Source organism: Rhinolophus hipposideros, assembly GCF_964194185.1.
Source record: "Rhinolophus hipposideros genome assembly, chromosome: 25".
NCBI classification, from domain to species: Eukaryota; Metazoa; Chordata; class Mammalia; order Chiroptera; family Rhinolophidae; genus Rhinolophus; species Rhinolophus hipposideros.
This window is the reverse complement of record NC_138071.1, coordinates 27,060,322-27,077,546: the sequence shown is the minus strand read 5'-3', so window position 1 is coordinate 27,077,546 and position 17,225 is coordinate 27,060,322. Positions and strand designations below refer to the sequence as shown.

Here is a 17,225-nt window from a genome sequence, read left to right as displayed (position 1 = left end):
CCCGCGCCAGCCTGCAGCCTGCGGGGCGCCCCAGGTCGAAGTCGGAGGGACTCGGGCGCGTCTGCAGGTATGGAGGCTCCCGCTCCCGCCTCGGCATCTCCCGCCCTGCCTCGGCATCTCCAGGGCAAAATTGTTTTTAATGGAAAACTTCAAATATATACCAAAGCAAGCCGAACAGTAGCAGGAAAAAGCTAATCCAGTTTCTCCTATTCCTCCACCCATGCCCCACCCCCGTTTATTTCTAAAAGCAAACTCCAGGCATCCCAACATTTCATCTCAGTTGGTAACTCTATAAAATAAGAGCCCTTAAAAAAAAAAAAAAGAACCACAGTCGCAACGTCATCACCACAAACGTGGAACAAATGCAGATCGTGGATCAGGAATCCCCGGCGTTGGGGGAGGGGCTGGAATCTGCAGGCCCAGGGACAGAGCCAGCAGGAGCTCCACACAGCGTGGGCCTCGCTCCCTCTTCCCCAGCCTCTGGCCCACGTGGTGGGAAACCGGCGTCCTGGGCACCTGAGGAAGCTGCTTCCAGCCCAGCCACCGGGGGAGACACTGAGTCAGTCAGAACTCCGAGCACAGGATCAGTCAACTATGGCCAATTGGGTCACATTGTACTAAAAGCCACACGACCTGGTGACTGTCAGGATGAAAGGAGAACGTGGGGATGGCTGAGCACGACCACCTCCTATCCTCCTGAGGGAGCTTCTCTTCCCCCACCCAATGGGGCCCATTATACTTTTTGTAAATGAGGAAACTGAGGCTTAGGAAAGTGGATTAGTTTCCTTTGGCTTTGTAACACATTCTCCCAAAGTTGGTGACTTAGAACAATAGAAACTTGTTCTGGAGACCAGAGGTCTGAAATTAAGGTGTCAGCAGGGTCATGCTCCCCCCAGAGGCTCCAGGGGATAATCCGTTCCTTTCTTCCTCCGGCTTCTGGTGGCAGCACCTTCTCTGTATATGGGTCATCTCCCTCTGCCTCTTTCTATAAGGACATTCGTGATTACATTTAAGGCCACCCAGATGAACCAGGGTGATGTGTCCAATGGGCCTTAACTTCATCACATCTGCAAAGACCCCTTTCCAAATAAGGTCACATTTATAGGTTTCACTGATCAGGACCTGATATCTTTGGTGGTCATTACCAGCCTAGCAGGAGGAGATAAGCGACTTGCTCAATGTCACACAGCTGCTTAAGTGGTAAAGCCGATGTCTGAACCTTGGTCTGCCAGCTTTTAAATACGTTGATTAAAAACCCAGGCTCTTAATCAACGTATTCTTATTCCCTTGTGCTCCAGAAGTCCCCATTTCAGGGGCCACATCAGATCACTGTGTCCCATCCTCTGGCTCTGGTCATCAAGCCAGTGGTCACATGAGCTGAGGGATGTTGAGAAAGCTTCCTTGCTGGTAGGCATGTCCCCTCCTAGCCTGTCCCTCAGGAATCCTTCTGAGAGCCCTCCTGCTGAGAGCTCAGGCTACCTGCAGGGACTACCTGCGGAGCAAAGGAAGCCATTGTCACATCCATTGACTTGTTCCTTCAGACCACAGCTGTTTCTCATCACCTATCTGGTTTCCTCACTGAGTGGGAGGAGGAGTAAGGGATCACAGGGTGCACCCCAGGGTCAGAGGAGGCAGGGCTGCCCATCTGGCCCCTCTCCCGCCCTGACTGGGCCGGGCTTAGGCCAGCTCTGGGCCTGCTGCCTGCTGCCACCCCCACTAGTGTCCTGGCTGCCTGCTCTCCCTTGGGGGGGTGGTCTCTTCAATGACCCCACCGCCACCACACAGACCCTCACGTCAGGACCAGGCCATCTCTCCTCACTTTCAAAACTAGCCATCTGTCCCATCCGAAGGGCTCCTTCTGTGTGGAGCTATTCCACCAAGTTAATAGCTGGTGACGCTGGGAGGGGAGGAGGATGGGGGCAAGAGGGTGGTACTGTCTAAATAGACTTTTCTCCTCCCAAAGGAGTGGAGCTCCAGCACTGACCTCCAGGCACCAGGACCCAGGTCACGGGAGGAGGCCTCTCAAGCCCTGTGATCCAGATGGTTCCACTTCTCCGCCAGGTCACTGAACAAAGCCTCCCTCGGCCCAAAATACGCACCCACCACGCCCTTCCCTGCAGCACCAGGAGTCCCTGGTTAAGGGCTAAGCATGCCCAGGAAGGGCATCACCGACTCACCTGCAGTGGAATCCCTTCACGAGGAGGGGCATGGGAACACCTTTGATGACGGACATTAAGTAAGCAAGCTGGGTAAAGAGGCCACAGTGCGTCCTCTGAGTAGCCAGGGGTATGCGGGTGCTCTGCGGAAGGTCCTGAAAATAAAAACACAGGTGCTGAAAGGGACTGAGGGAAAAACCGAGCGTTTCTCCCCAGGGCTGAGCCAGAGTTTCCATCCGGTTAATGTCAACATGTTTTAAAAGCGGCATTGTTCACAGTGGCCAAACGGCGGAAGCTACCAATTGTCCTTAGGCAGGTGAATGTATCAACACAATGTGGTCCTACATACCTATGCACAGTGTATATGTGCACGGGCTGCGGAATCTTATTCAGCCTTCAAAGGAGGGCCGTTTTGACACCTGCTGCAACGTGGATGAACCTCGAGGGCGTTGTGCGAAATGAGATAAGCCAGTCACAAAATGGCTAGATACTCTGTGATTCCACGGAGGGACTCAGAGCAGTCAAATTCACAGAGACAGCCCAGGCGGTGACCAGAGCTCTCCCATCCAGCTGCATGTCCAGGAAGCACTTCTCTGGGCTGCTGGGGACCCAAATTAGGACGTGAGGGTGCGAGCCCTAGAGGTCTGGGCGTCAGTCAAGAGGCTGACCCTGAACCAGGAGTGGAACTGAAGCCCCCACCCCGGTGTGCATGTGTGTGTGCCCCTGGAGTCCTGCCTGCCGCCCCAGCGTGAATCCGTGGGCAGGAGGTGCAGCCACACACCTCAGGCACGTCTGTGCACGGACAGGCTGAAGGGCACAATGGGCCCGGCCCGGGCGCGCCCCCGCGCTCCCGGCGAGGGGATCTCACGTTCGGGTGGATGGGGAGACGCTGCCTGCTCTGATCCCTAACTCACTATTGAGCTCCTCGCTCTTTGCAGACGCTCCCTGCGCCTCCCCCGCTCGGGGCTGCAGCGGCGCAGGCGCCGGGCCGAGCCGAGCGCCGAGCGGGGAACCAGCAGCCGCGCTCCGGGCCGGGGTCCCGGGGGAGCAGGTGAGCGACCCGCGTCGCGCGGCCCCTCAGGCCCTGGCAGGAGACGCCTCCCGGCCGCTCTGCGCCGGCGCCTCCGCCTTCCCTGCCTGGCAGTACCAGTCTTGCTCTACTGGCATCACCCTTCCTTCCCCTGCCTGGCATCCTTCCTCCCCCCTGCCTGGCAGCCCTGCTCCAAGCCTGGCAGCCCTCTTCCCTCCTGTCTGCCATCTCCCCTCCTCACCCTGCCATCTCCCCCCCTTACCCCTTGCCTGGCACCCCCCTTACCTGGCACCCCCTTCTTCCCTCCTGGCACCTTCCTCCCTCCTCCTTTCCTGATATCTTCCCCCACTCCTGACTCTCTTCCTCCCCTGCCTGGCACCCACCCCCACCAGCCTGGTACCTTCCTCCTGCCCCTGTCCTGCACCGCTTCCAGGACTGGCAAACTCCCACCCACCTTCCTCTCTGATACTTGCCCCCCCATCCCTGCCTGGTACCTTTCCATGCTCCCTCCACCTGCATTTCCCTCCTTCCCTTTGCCTGGCACCCTCCTGCCTGGCACCTTCCTTTCCTCCCTTGTGTCTGGCACCTTCCCTCCTCCATGACTGCCTTGCACCTACTCCTCCTCCCCTCTGCCTAGCACTTTCCCATTCTGTTCTTGCCTGGCATCCTCCCCCTCCTACCCACCCTCTGGCACCTCCCATCCTGCCTGGCACCTCCCCTCCTCCCATCCTGCCTGGCACCTTCCCTCCTTCCCCCTGCCTGGCACCTCCCCTCCTCCCATCCTGAGTGACACCTCCCCTCCCCCTCCTTGCTCCTCCCATCCTGCCTGGCACCACCCCTCCCCCTCCCTGGCAGGTTCCTCCTCCCCCCTGCCTGGCACCTCCCCTCCTCCCCTTTGCCTCCCACTTCCCTTCCTCCCAACCTGCCTGGTACCTCCCCTCCTCCCCCTGTCTGGCACTTGCCCTGTCTCCACTTGGCATGGTACTACCTGGACACCTCTCCCATCCAGGTTGTCCCTCTGTCTCCCGCCTTCCTGCAGGGCACCTCCCCCAACTCTAGGATGGTAATTTCTTCCCTCCTGGCCTCTTCCTCCTCATCGCCTCCCTGCCCTCCTCACCCTTTTGAGAGTCACCACCAGCACCTACACGTGGCCCTGAGCCACTCAAGTCCCCCAGTCCCCATCCCATACCTACAGCACTGCCCTCTCCTCATCCCCCAAATCCCACCATCTGCCCAGGGTCTTCAGCTCTGACTGCAGCCCACAGCCCCTGGGGGTGAATCCAGGAAGGCCGTGCACCCAGGGAAGGGAACATGCTGATTTTCCCTGCATGCTACCCCTAAGATTCCCTCAGGACGTCCCCGGGGATGACCAGGAGTCATCCAGGTCCCATCCTGGCCTGATGGTCATTCCCTTCACCTCCCATGCCCAGCTCTCTTGCCCACCTATTACCCAGTCCCCAGAACTTGCCCTCCTGCCAGGGCCTGGGCCCTGCCTGCTTCTCTGCTCTGTCCTAGCTCCATCCTGCAGGGCTGGGTCTCTGGCTGCTTCCTGCACTCACTCTGCTCCCACTCTCCGCCCTTCCTGTACCCAGGTGGGCCCTCACCTGAAGCCACAGCCCTGGTCTCTTCCTGCACACCTGTCCTCAGATTTCCCTGTCAGGAAGTTGGCCCACATGGTGGCCCCTCAGGCGTCTTCATCAGCCCCCAGAGGCCCTCTGTGAATGTGCTCTTGGGGCTCCGGCTCTGGCCTGCCCCTCCCACTGCCCTCTCCTTTCAGATCCTCCTCAGAATGGCGCTTGGTGCTGCGGGCACAGTGGGCTCTGGGCCCGGGCACCGAGGGGGTACTGGATGACTCCCCTGCTGCAGGACCCTGCCACCTATGACTCCAGGCCTTCAGCACCCACCCGCCGTGGTACAGGTAGGCACTGCCTCCCCTGCCAGCCCAGGAGCAGGAGCCCTGGGGCCCCACTGAGAATTGTTGCCTGTTGGTCTCTGGTCGCACCCCATGGCCCCTTCTCAGCACTTGTGCCCTCAGCCAGACCCCTGGCAGTGCCTCTTCTCAGCCCTCCTGTAGCTGGGGCCTCTGCCCAGACCCTGCTGACACTTCTCCACCTTGCGCTCCCTCTGGCTGTGTGCCCCTCCTCAGCTCCTGGCATCCCTGGGTCCTGTCTCTCAAAGCCAGCCAAGTCAGGGACAAATGAGCCTGAAGCCACATTGTTGGCTCAGGTGAAAATGGTCTGGGGCTCTGGCTTGTTCTACTTCCTTCCCATCGTGGTACCCAGACACACACCTCCTCACCCCTCCCCCATGCGTGTGTGCAGGGACACACACATATTCCCTTGTGCACACATGCTCTCTGCTAGCTGAGAGGAACCTGCTGATCCCTGGCGCAACGTGGGCTGTGGAAACCTAACCCCAAACAGCCTGTGGCAAACCTCAAAGCCTCCCAGGACCCAGACAGGGGTTTGTTCTTGGCAGGAGGGGTGGTGGTGGCAGCCTGTCGTGGTCGCATGGCCTCTGGTGGGAGCCAGCCTTGCGCTCACGAGGCAGGCCTGGAACTCGGAGGTGCGCTCAGGCCCACTACACGCCAATTGGACCCTCCTCAGCTTCCCCCTGGCAGAGTGAGTGGAGAGTGGCCTAGGTAGTCCCCTATCAGCCCCCCAGGTCCAAAAGGAAGTGCTGAGGCACTGGGTGGAAAGGCCACCTCCCGAGAGCGCCATTCATCTGTGGGAAGGGGTTGGCACTGGGGCTGAAGCCTGTGGGTCTGTTCTGTGTTCTGCCTGCCCAGCCCCACCTGTCACTGTGGTGGCCTCACCTGTGGGAGTCCCCAGGCAGCAGGCCGGGTGCATGGGACCCGTCCCTGCCCTCAAAGCCTGATGTCCAGCAGGGGGAGCTGAGCCAGGCCATCCACAGGAAGTGCCACAGGGGATGATGCAGGCCTCAGACTCAGAGGAGGGAGACAGGGGGAAACCCTCGAAGTGCACTTTGAGGCAGAGAACAGGAGAGTGGGGCCAGCTGGTGACAGGGGTAAGGGGTGGGTGAATGAGAGTCCCTTTCTCAGCTTCTCCTTCCTCAGAAGCAGTGGAGGAGCTCACTCTCCTGTTGGGGCTGCTCTGATGGCCAGGACAGCCTGCCCACTGTACCTGGGCTGTGCCCAGGGCAAAACGGTGCGGGGCACTGGCTGCTGGGGAACCTGGCTGGCACAGCGGAAGGAGCAGCACCAGGTGGCAGCGAACACCGCTGGTCACCGTGGAAACAAAGGTAGTCGGGCAGAAAAGTCAAGGCCCCCAGACAGAGGTCCCCCCACTGCCCCATAACCTAGCCCCCGCCTTAGGTTAAGTGTACCTGTTCTTTGGCTTGTGGGGTTTGGTTTTTCAATGCGGAATCCTAAGGAAAAGGTGTGAGCTGGTGTATCAAACACATTCTTCCTGGGCAGCTCTAAAGTTCTGGGGTGTCTGAGGGTGCAGGCCAGGTCCAGTTGTGGGGCTGACGGGGGGCAGCTGAGCTCCCTGGTAGGCACTCCAGGACCCACCTGGTGAGTCCTCGTAAATTGCAGCTGATTTGGGGTGCACCCAAAACCCTGCGGGGCTCCTCAGCAGCAGTAGGTGGGTACCTCTGAGTGACACTTGGTCCCTGAGTGATCCTAGTCACGTGGTGAATCAAGGATTCATCTGGGATTCCTGGGGAGTCAGGAGCCCCAACCTCCTCAGATGATGGTGGTGAGGGGTGAGATGCTGGGGGAAATTTCTGGCAGTTTATTTCGGAGTCACAGTAACATAAATTGGCTTTCATTCAGCGTGTGTAGTCACAGGCAAGCGTGGAACCGGCTTTGACGCTTGGCGGCTTGGGCATGTGCTGTCATTTGGATGCTGGCTGACAAGCCCCCTGATAGCATCTAGACCAGGAGCTGTCTTTGCCCCTCCCCGTTCCCTCCAGTGCTCTGTGACGGGTTTGCAAGTGAGAGCTCATTGTTAAGTGGCTGAGGTAATGAGCTAGAGGTGTCACCCAGAGGAGGTGTCAGGGGAGGAGGCCTCAGGCAGACACACGTGATGAGCAAATGGCCCTCAGGTTTGACTGGATTCTGAGCCCTCTCAAGTTACCACCACAGGGGTCAGCCTGCTTCTGGTGGGCGCTTAGCTGAGGGACATTCTGTGAGGGTCTGGCTGTGTCCCCCAGTGTCCTGGTGAGGCATGTGCAGACCTTCAGTAACTCGTAAGGACCCTACGAGAGAGGAGTTGCTCACTTCAGCCCATCCCCCTCTTGATTTGCTTCCCAAGCTATGAAACCGATTTCTTGTGAACTAAACGTCCAGGAAAGTTGAGAGTACATCTCATGAGCGTGTGCTGCACTCATGCCCTTACCGGAATTTCCATGCTTGGGTCCTTTCCAGGTTAACCTTCTTTCCAGACCAAAGAGCATCTGGGTTGTAAGGGAGGGGAGAGGAGTAGGAAGAGAAGATGAAGGAAGATGTATTTTTGCTCCACCTCATTCCAAGAAGGGTTGGAGGTACTTTGCAAAGACACGTACAGTGAGGAAATCAGGACACTGGGAATACAGGAGGGGAAATCTGTGTAGCCATGACGAGGTTAGTGTATAACCTCGGGGGACCCCGGGGCCCTCCCACAGTGGGGAACATGAGCAATTATGTTCCAGACAACAAAAATCAAACCAGTTGCTCAGAGACACTGATTTCTGACCCTGAGCCCCCGGGAAGTCTCTCCTGTGTAGTGACATAAAGAAACACTGGATGACAAAGTTAAACAATGTCCTCACAACACCACAACTGTTTCCTAGGGTAAGTAAGGCAAGGCCCAGCACAGAGCTAGGCAGACATAGAAACATTGCCGATGATTGTGTCCAGTCCACAGATAAAATTTAGAATAATTAGAGGAATGTATTGCTGGCCTTCAGGAAATACTCTCTGTGTTACTATTTGCAACAATGTTTTTGATCAATATCAGGCAGCAGGAAGGTTTGTTTCAAATTGGGAATCCCTGGGGTAAGGGTAATATGCTCATAAGAAAATAAAGACCTCAGTCAGCCAGTATGCCCAACAGGTGACTTGGGTTCAGGGAGGGACCCATACATCCCAGAACCCATTTTAAAGATGAGGAACACACATCTAATGATTGACTCAGAAGCAGACAGTGAACTAACTTCGCAGGTGGGGCCACTGCCTGCGGTTTACATACGGACAAGTTGTATCCATTTAACTTCCTGGGGTATTGAAAGAACTAGATTACACAATGCATGTTGAACTGTTTTGTAGGCTAGGAAGCCCTGTAAAGATGCATGTGTTAATTTGGAGGTGATTGACACAGTCTCCCCCAATATGTTGACCAGAGCATGTAAATGTGTACTGTATGCAGGCGTGTGCTGGTCAATATTCAACTACTGGCTCCTGACAGGCTAGGAAGAGCGTGCTGAGCTCTGATTTGTATCGTTTGCCAATTCCTGTGGTGTAAATACTCCCCTACTGTGGCTGATTTAAAACGACCAACATGACACTCATGTTCCTTCGATGGAGTAAATTTGCTGCCAGTTGAAGACTAAGTGCAAAGGGTGTAGATTGTCTGGAGAGGGGGCTTGGTCCTGGTGCCTGTGCTTTTTCAATACGTTTAGCAAAGACTTGGATGAAGAGAGAAGGTCATGCTCACTGGATGTATGAATGACGCACGGCTGGAAAGGACGGTAAATATATTGGATAACGGAATTGAGATTTCCAAAGCTCTCAAAGCAGAATAATGGGCCAATGCTTACACGATGACTATTAACAGGAATAAATACAAATGTCTGTTCTTGAGTCCAGAAAGGCAACTTGACAAGCATGGGATGGGGAGACATGCTTTTTGGCACAACTGAAGTAGAAAGAGAATGGAGGTTTTAATGGACAGTGAATTCAATACAAGTTCAAAGTGGGAAGGGTGGTTACTAAAGACTGATCGATCACATCGATGACAGCGGGGACTGGTCAGCCCTCTGTGACTAAAAGAGAATTTTCGTGTGTCCTCTCCTCATGATTTCATTGTTGACAATAACCCAGTGGGACGATGGTATAACCACGTTAAAGGTGAGACCGCGGTTCAGGGAGGTTGACATGACGGCACCGTTGTCCTGTCTGTAGGAGGTGGGATGAAGACTCGAACTCAGGCCTTCGGGCCCCAGGTTCCGCCCTGTGTCGTGCTAACAGAGCACATCGTTCTGAGGGTCACACTTTCAGTGGCTTCAGGCAAACCCAAGGATGTGTGGGCACGCTGGGATGGGGCACAGACGGGCACAGCAGGTCACCTGGGGGCCAGCATCGGAATAGTGAAGAGCAGTGTCGGGGTGGGGGGTGCGTGTGCTCGGGCAGCCAGAGCAAAATGCCACTGATGGGCGGCTTAAACAACAGCACAGGTTCTCAGGGTTCTAGAGGCCGGAAGTCCAAGGTCAAGGTGTGAGCTGAGTGGGTTCCTTCTGGGGGCTGTGAGGGAGGACCGGCTCCAGGCCTGTCGGCCTGGCTCACAGACGGCCACCTTCTGTGTCTTCCCTCTGTGTATGTCTGACTCTGTGTCCCAATTGCCCCGATTCTATAAGGACACCAGTCATATTGGATTAGAGTCACCTTAAAGACCTCATCTTAACTTGATGACTTCTGTAAAGATCATGTCTCCAAATGAGGTCATATTCTCAGGTGCTGGGGGTTAGGATTCCAACACGTGAATGGGGGTGGGGTGCTAAGGGGGCGCAATTCAACCCATAACAGGGAGACTGTGATCGCTACCTTCAGTATTTGGAGTCGCGTCTTATGAAGGACATGGGAAATGAGCTCTAAGTGTCCAGAACCTCCAGGAGGTGACCCTGGGTCATCTCCACCACAGGAAGAACCGGGGACAGTTTGGTCCCTGCCACTGTGGAATCCCTTGGGCCCCGGGCCTCTGGAGCACAGGCCCCTCGCCTGGCTCTAGCTTTCCTGGTGGGAATGTGCGGAGCCAGAGAGAAGCCGCCTTCCTTTTTGTGCCACGGATGTCCCACATTCAGTGGGTCACTGGTACATGTGGCGGCCAGCCCATGGTGGCCCCGCAGCCAGCTCCCTGGAACTCTCGGCACAGCTGCAGCTGTTGGCTTCTCCACCACTGCCAGCTGTGCCAGCTGTGCCAGCAAGGCCCCAGCCCTCTGATCAGGTAGCTGTTAGGCGCCCTCCCCCATAGGACTTACCCTTCTCTCCCAGCGCTGGGCTGGGCTCCCCTGGTCTGCAGGCTTCACTGTGAGAGGCTTTCTTACAAAGCTCTGGGATGGAAGCACTCCTCCTTCACTCCTCCCACCTGTTGCCAGAGCTGTGGCCGTCCTGGGGTGGGAGCTGCCATGAGCTTCTGGCATCTCCCACCCCGTCGAGGCCTCCAGCCCCATCGCTCCTTATCTGCTCCTCAGACTCACTGAGTTCTGCGGGCTGAGGCTGTGTCTGGCATGAGAATCAGCAGCACGTCACAAGGCTGTCACCTCGTAGGTGCTCACTAACCGTGGGAAGGGGACGGCAGAGGGGGAGGGCACAGGTGCGGGAGGAGGTCCTGCTCTTCCCTCAGATGACTCCATCTGCATCTCCCGAACCTCAGCCTCCCAGGCCACCCAGTGGCCTCACAAATCCTTAGATTAAAGTCTAGTTGATTTGCTGCTTGTGGCTCCTGGATGTCTCCTTGCCCTCCTTAGGCCAGCTTGAGTTCTTCAGACCTGTGGCCACCAAATGGCACCAGGAAGGTGGGAGAACATGGTCCTGGGGCTACCCAGGCACCCTGCCTGCTTATGGCCTTGTAAGCACATGTTCCCAAAGGAAGTAGTACTTCAGGTGGGGGGGGGCAGGGAGCAGGTTGATGTGGTCATGTGCGTGTTTCCTACCCAGGAGTTACACGGACACACGTGTGTGTCTATCGAGGAGAAGCCACTGAACCGCCCACTGCTCCACGCACAGGAGCTAGGGGCTAATTCAAAGTTTAAGGAGGATTCTACCCCGTTTCCCCAAAAATAAGACCTAGCCAGACCATCAGCTCTAATGCGTCTTTTGGAGCAAAAATTAATATAAGACCCGGTATTGTATTATATTATATTAAAGACCCAGTCTTATAGTAAAGTAAGACTGGGTCTTATATTAATTTTTGCTCCCAAAGACGCATTAGATTGTCCAACTAGGTCTTATTTTCGGGGAAACATGGTATTTGGGGGGGGGGGGCTAAAGGATAATTCTTACACAGGATCTAAAGGCACCTGCTCAAATGTACTGAAATTTATTTTAGACACCTTAATAGCAAATTTTTTAGAATTTGTATTCCCAATGTTTGAAACAATCTGCTTGAGATTTTTTGGGGGGTATATTTTAAAAGATAATTGAGGATAAATCAGCTTAAATGTACAAGCCTCTGGGGATCTTGATGTCCTTCTTTAAAGGCAGGTGTAGGGGCCTGTGTGTGTGTGTGTGTAACTATTTCTATCTGGCAGGCATTACGCAAGGGGGTGTTAGGGAGGCAGCTTGAGATAAAGGAGAAAACCCGGGACCTTGAATTGGAAGACTGGTTTGCAGTCCCAGCCCTACTCCATGACAGCACAGTGACTTTTGGCAAGTCACATGGCTTCTCCATGCCTCCTCTTCCTCATCTTTAGAATGGGAAGCCTCCCCGCTTCCTGGTAGGGTCTCTGTCAGGATTAGGCCAGTGGTTGTGGTGAAAGTGCTTGGTCAACAGTAAAGTCCTATACAAACCTAAGATGTTGCTATTGTTATTAATCCTACGATAACATGAGCACAGATTGTAACATCATCCAGCATATGGAAGCGTGCTAGAAATCCCCAGTTGACTTGGCGTGGGCTCTCTCTCCCTCTGAGCTATCACGGTCTCTACCAGGTACCAGATGCTTGGGATTTAGCCATGAAAAGACATAAAGAGTCTTTTTGGAGCTTACATTTGAACAGGGGAATGGAGGAGTTAAACACTAACATAGTAAGTAAGTAGATTATATAGAATGATGGAAGGTGTGCAGTGCTATGGGGAAATGAAGCACACTAAGCGAGATTAGGTGTGTGGAGTAGACGGAGGGCTGCAGTTTTCATAGAGTGGACAGTGTTTGCCCCTTTGAGAAGGAGACATTTGAACAAGACTTTAGGGCCCTAGCCATGCAAGTAGCTGGTAGACGAGTGTTCCAAAGAGGGAACAGAAGGCCCAAAGCCCCCAGGCTGGCGAGTGCCTGGAGTTTCTGAGGAACCGCTAGGAGGCCAGAGGCTGGGCAAGAGAAAAGAGTGAGGGGAGTGGCAGGATCTGAGGCCACAGAGGGAGCAGGCAGTGGGTCCTGGGACCTGCGGGACCGTGGGCCTTACTTGGAATAAGATGGGGGGCCTTGGGAGGGTTTCAAGCAAAGAAATAATGTGATCTGACTCCCCTTTTTAAAGGACCACTCTGGTTGCCATGTTGAGAATAAACTGATGGGGGCAGGTCGGAAGCAAGCTAGTTCATATTCACCGATTGCACCAGGTGGTAGCTGGGCCAGGTGAGAAGGGGTTGGATTCCGGATCCAGAGGCAACGGGACTTGCCTTCAGATTGGATGTGGGACGTGAGAGAAAGGCAGGATTCTAGGGTCATTCGGAGGTGGTGGGCCTGAGCAGTCGGAAGGAGGGTCAGGACGGTGAGAAGGAGAGGCCACATTTGAGGCAGAAGAGCAGGAGTTTTGTTGTGGGCCTATGAAGTTGGAGCCATCGATGCACGATCCAGGTGGAAATGCTGAGTAGACAGTTGGATATAGGAGTCTAAGGACTGGGAGAGAGGATTGCGCTGGAGGAAAACTTTGGGAGCTGTCAACATAGAGATGGTATTTAAAGCTCTGAGAATGGATGACAGATAAAGTCGCTAACCAGGTGATTGTGGAGCAGTGAAGAGGACCAAGGACCGAGCGCCGAGGCACCCCAACACTGAGCGGAAAGAAGAGCTGGGACAGCCCAGGAGGTGAGAAGGGGCAGCAAAGGACCCAAGAGGAAAGCCCAGAAAGGGAAAGGTCCCACAGCCAAGGGAAGAGAGTATGTCTGAAAGGAGAGAGTGGTCAACTGTGTCCAACGCTGCAGCTGTTTAAGCGAGATGATACCTCAGCACTGATGGTGGCGTTCGGCAATGTGGGCGGAACGCACTGGTGGCCGTGACAGGAGCATTTCCAGTCTGGCAGTGGTGGGATGTGCCCCTAAAGGAATTGGGATTTCAGGGGAAGCGAAGGCAATGAATGGAGACAAGTCTTTTGAGAAGTTTAGTTGCAACTGGGCCATAACGGAGGGGGTAAGCAGATGGGGGACAATGATGGCACTTTGTGTGCTCACAGGAGGAATCCAGTAGCAAGAGGAATGCTGACCATTGGATGGTGAGGGAGAGGGTTGCTGGAGCAAAGTCCTTGAGGGCGGGAGAGATGACGGGAGGCAGGACACAAGAGGATGGGCTCTGGACCAGCGCACAGATAACTCAGCTGTAGGAACACGAGAGAGAGCTGCTGGGAGGCAGGAGGAGGTGGTGGGAGTCTCTGGAAGGTCATTGGAAGCTTCCCTTTTCTCAGTGAAGCGAGAAGCAAGGGCACCAGTTGGGAGTGAGGAAGGGAAGGAGTTGGAAGTTGGAGGAGGAAGACTGGAAAACTCAAGTGGAAGAGAGCAGCGGAAAGAGAGGAAGGCCAGGCAGTTGAAGTCTGTGCTCCTGAAGCGCCAGTGAGACCAGGTCAGGACGACCGTGTGTCTTTCTCCTGCCACATTCAGGCGCTGGGTGCAGGTGAGGAGTTGGTGAAGCTGGATTTAACTCTTAAGTAAGAGAGTCCAGAATATATGCAAGGGGGGTTAACATGGTTCGTGTTATGTCTGTTTTACCATGGCTTAGAAAGAGAGTGCGTGGCTGTGATGAGGGGTACAGGAAAAGTAAGAGGTTCCAGCGGAGTCACAGTCTTTAGGGGGTCAAGGCACTGGACAGAGGGAGCTGTAAGGAAAGGAGGTGTGGTCTAAGAATGGGGTACATTAGACTGATATTGAGGGTGGGGCTGCAGTTACTGGAATGACAAGGTCCCAGAGATGACCGGAGTTGTGGAGGGAGGGGGAAGGATCAGCACAGGAGAAGTCGCCAGGGAACCAAGACCGTGAGAATCCTGAAGAGCAGCAGGAAGTAGATAGGAGTCCTGCTGGCGGGAGTGACCATGAGCCAGGAGCCGGAACCCTCAAGCAATGAAGGTCCTGTGCATGTGGGTAAGATGCAAAGCTCCCTGCCAGGGTAGGGAGGGGTCCTACCCCCCCTCCAGGCCAGTGGGGGGGCTCTGGGAAAATCAGCCTTGGGGGTGGAGCATAGCTTCTGTTGCTATGAAAGCCAAAGTCATGTTCACAGCGATGTTCAAAGCCAAAGCGATGTTCACAGAAGTGGCCACGTGGATTGGGACTTTTACTCATGACAGACACACAGAGGGTTCAGGTCGGTGGGAGGTGAGAGAAGCAGAGGGGGACATGAAGCCTGTGGAGCTGACAGTGCAGGAGTTGAGGGGAGTCTGGGCTTTCTGTGGCACCTGACACAGTCGTGAAAGAAGGGCGTGTGACAGTCAGGCAGGTGCACCAAGGCAGAGGTGGCAGAGAGGCAGCTTGTGAGGTTAGGAGGAGAGAGGGCAGGGCTCCCTGGGCCCTGGCGGTGAAGGGGAGAAAATGCGTTTCAGATCCTGTGACTGAGCAGGGCTCATCCTTGACTCTGAATGGAGTTGAGGACATCTGGGAGGCCAGGTCCCTGCGTTGTTTCCCTGGATGTATTATCCTATACGATCCAATACCAGCTGCCCTTTGGTTTAATTTCCCCAAAAAATGTCTTCAAGGAAATGCAGAGGAATCCTTTTCTCTATTCCGTTTTCTTCCCTCAGCTGATATCCCAGACCTCAGAATGTAAGGCTTGGCAGAAATCCCTCTGACCACCTGGTCAGAGCAGTGGCTGAGGCCTCAGGGCAGGACGTAAGCCACCCGGAGACTGTCTGGACACTGAAGTAGAGCCAAAGGCCTTCCCAGCCCAGGGAGGGCGAGGGAGCCCGGGCCCAGGCTCGAGCCCTAGCAAGGGGGGACAGCACCCTCTCCTTCCCCTGGCACTGCCAGCCAAGGCCCTTCAGGCCTTCCTGAGGGCAGCAGTAAAGCAGCAGCATCTCATTTCACAGATGAGAACACAGCACATGGGGAGGAAGTAGCATTCCTAGGACCATGTAGCAGGCCATGAGCAGAGCTTGGTGTTCTCAAGAAGCCGCGCGGCTGCCCCTGAAGCTCCCCAGGCAGTGAATACTGTGAGAACTGGACCAGTTCCCATCCTTGCCAAAATGGGGACCAGGCCAGTGTGGCTCCTTTTGGCACACAGCAACAAGCTGTTGGGCGTGAACTGCTACAAGAGACTACCTAATGAATGGCAGCCATGAGGGGAGTGAACGAAAACTGGCTGTGAATCTAAAATGTGCCTATCCTCTAGGCCTGCGCATGCTCAGTGCCCCAGAGCCCCAACTCCTCTCTCCTCCCATGACTGACAGTTACAGCATCCTCTGTTTGCACTTACTGTGTGTGAGGTGTGTGTGAGGGGCAGGAGGGGGGGTCATAGAGCGCCCATTAGACTGAGGAAACAGACCCAAGCAAAGAAGGTTTCCAACTACCCTTTATCCTGCACCTGCTTACTGTGCAGGCCCCTGGGGGCTGCAAGGGGGCCCTGCTCACGGGAGGCTGACAGCATTGGACATATGTGTGACAAGGGACCAGGCTTCACCTTGGGTTTGCAGCACCCCCTGACTGGGCATGGGCCTGTTTCTCTGTGTCTGCCTCCCTCTCCTTCCTGTCCGTCTGCCTTGGTTCCTGTCTCTGTCTTATGGAATCCTTGGATTTCAGGGCAGGAAGGCCCTTCTTTTACTCCTGAGGAAGCTAAGGGACAGGGAGGGACAGCGACTTGCCCAAGGTCACACAACTATTTTGGCGTCCTATTTTTCCTTTGTTTTTTACTTCTTTCTATCATCTGTGTTTCTCTTGTGTGATTGCAAAACTGACACAGAAAGGCGAAGTCTCACAGAGTGATAGACAGCCCCCTCCATAGTAGCAGAGGGTCCTGGACCCAGAAACATTCTCCCACAAAGAGGAAGAGACCCAGCGCTGCTCTGGCCTGGGAAGTAGCGAGGGGGGGGGGTGTGGAGGAGGTCTGTGCCACCACGCCTCTGGTCTGTTCTGCCAATGTCCTTTCTGCTGGCCTGAGGAAGCCCCTCACTAGAGGTGGAGGAGGTTAAGAGAGAGACTCCCCTCCAGTCATCTCTGGGGGCTGGGCCTGGCCCCATTGGCTAGCCAGGGTTCCCTGGTGTCCCAGGACTTAGGCTAGGCAGGTAGGCTGGGGCAGAGCCGCCTCTGGGCCCCCTGGCTTGCCCTGGGGTTTAGTGATCAGAGGGGAAAATGGGGGCTGGCTTTAGGGATGGGCCAGAACACTGAAATCAGGGGTCCTTAGCCTGAGAGCTTCCCTCTCCCTCTCTCTCTTTCTCTCTCTCTCTCTCAACACACACACAAACACGCACACCAATCCATGAAGGTAATTCCATTTCGCCAAGGAAAGCTTTCTTGCTGGGAATAGAGGAAAAACCGGGCAGTGCAGAGGTCTCTCCCTTCAGTTGGCTTTCCTTTGTTCCTCCGCTGCCTTCCTCCCTCTCCCCTTCCCAGCTTCCCTCTCTCCTCCTAGCTTCCTTCTTCCATTCTCTCCTCTTGCCCCCCTCCCCCGCCTCCCCCAGCAGGGTCCCCGTAATAGGACATCCACAGAAGGTGGGGAGGGTGGGACTCCGGGTTCCCGCCCCAGCCTCGGTGACCATCTTCCCGCAGGGAAGGAGTTAAGTCTCCTCGCTGCATCCCTCCCTCCTCCGCCTCCCCCTGCCACTCCGAGTCCTGCAGCTAGGCCCTGGGCTGACCTTCACCGGGAGGGAGGCCGCAGTGCGCATGCCCGGCCCGGTTACTGCCCGGCTCCCACCGCTGCCGGGCCCGGGCGGGCCTGGGCGAGGGAGGGCGGCCGCGGGCCGGGACGTG

The 17,225-nt window shown here is 55.6% G+C and overlaps 1 protein-coding gene across 1 annotated transcript in view; it reads left to right on the top strand.

Annotated features, from left to right (window-relative positions):
- The first annotated feature begins 3,074 nt into the window (after positions 1-3,074).
- SMARCD3 (SWI/SNF related BAF chromatin remodeling complex subunit D3) overlaps positions 3,075-17,225 on the top strand; it is a 26,765-nt gene continuing 12,614 nt past the window's right edge. Inside the window, exons 1-2 of the mRNA XM_081038448.1 lie at positions 3,075-3,207; positions 4,964-5,104. Of these exons, the coding sequence (XP_080894574.1) occupies positions 5,066-5,104 (39 nt within the window). The 5' untranslated portion in view covers positions 3,075-3,207; positions 4,964-5,065. The remainder of the gene's footprint in view (positions 3,208-4,963; positions 5,105-17,225) is intronic.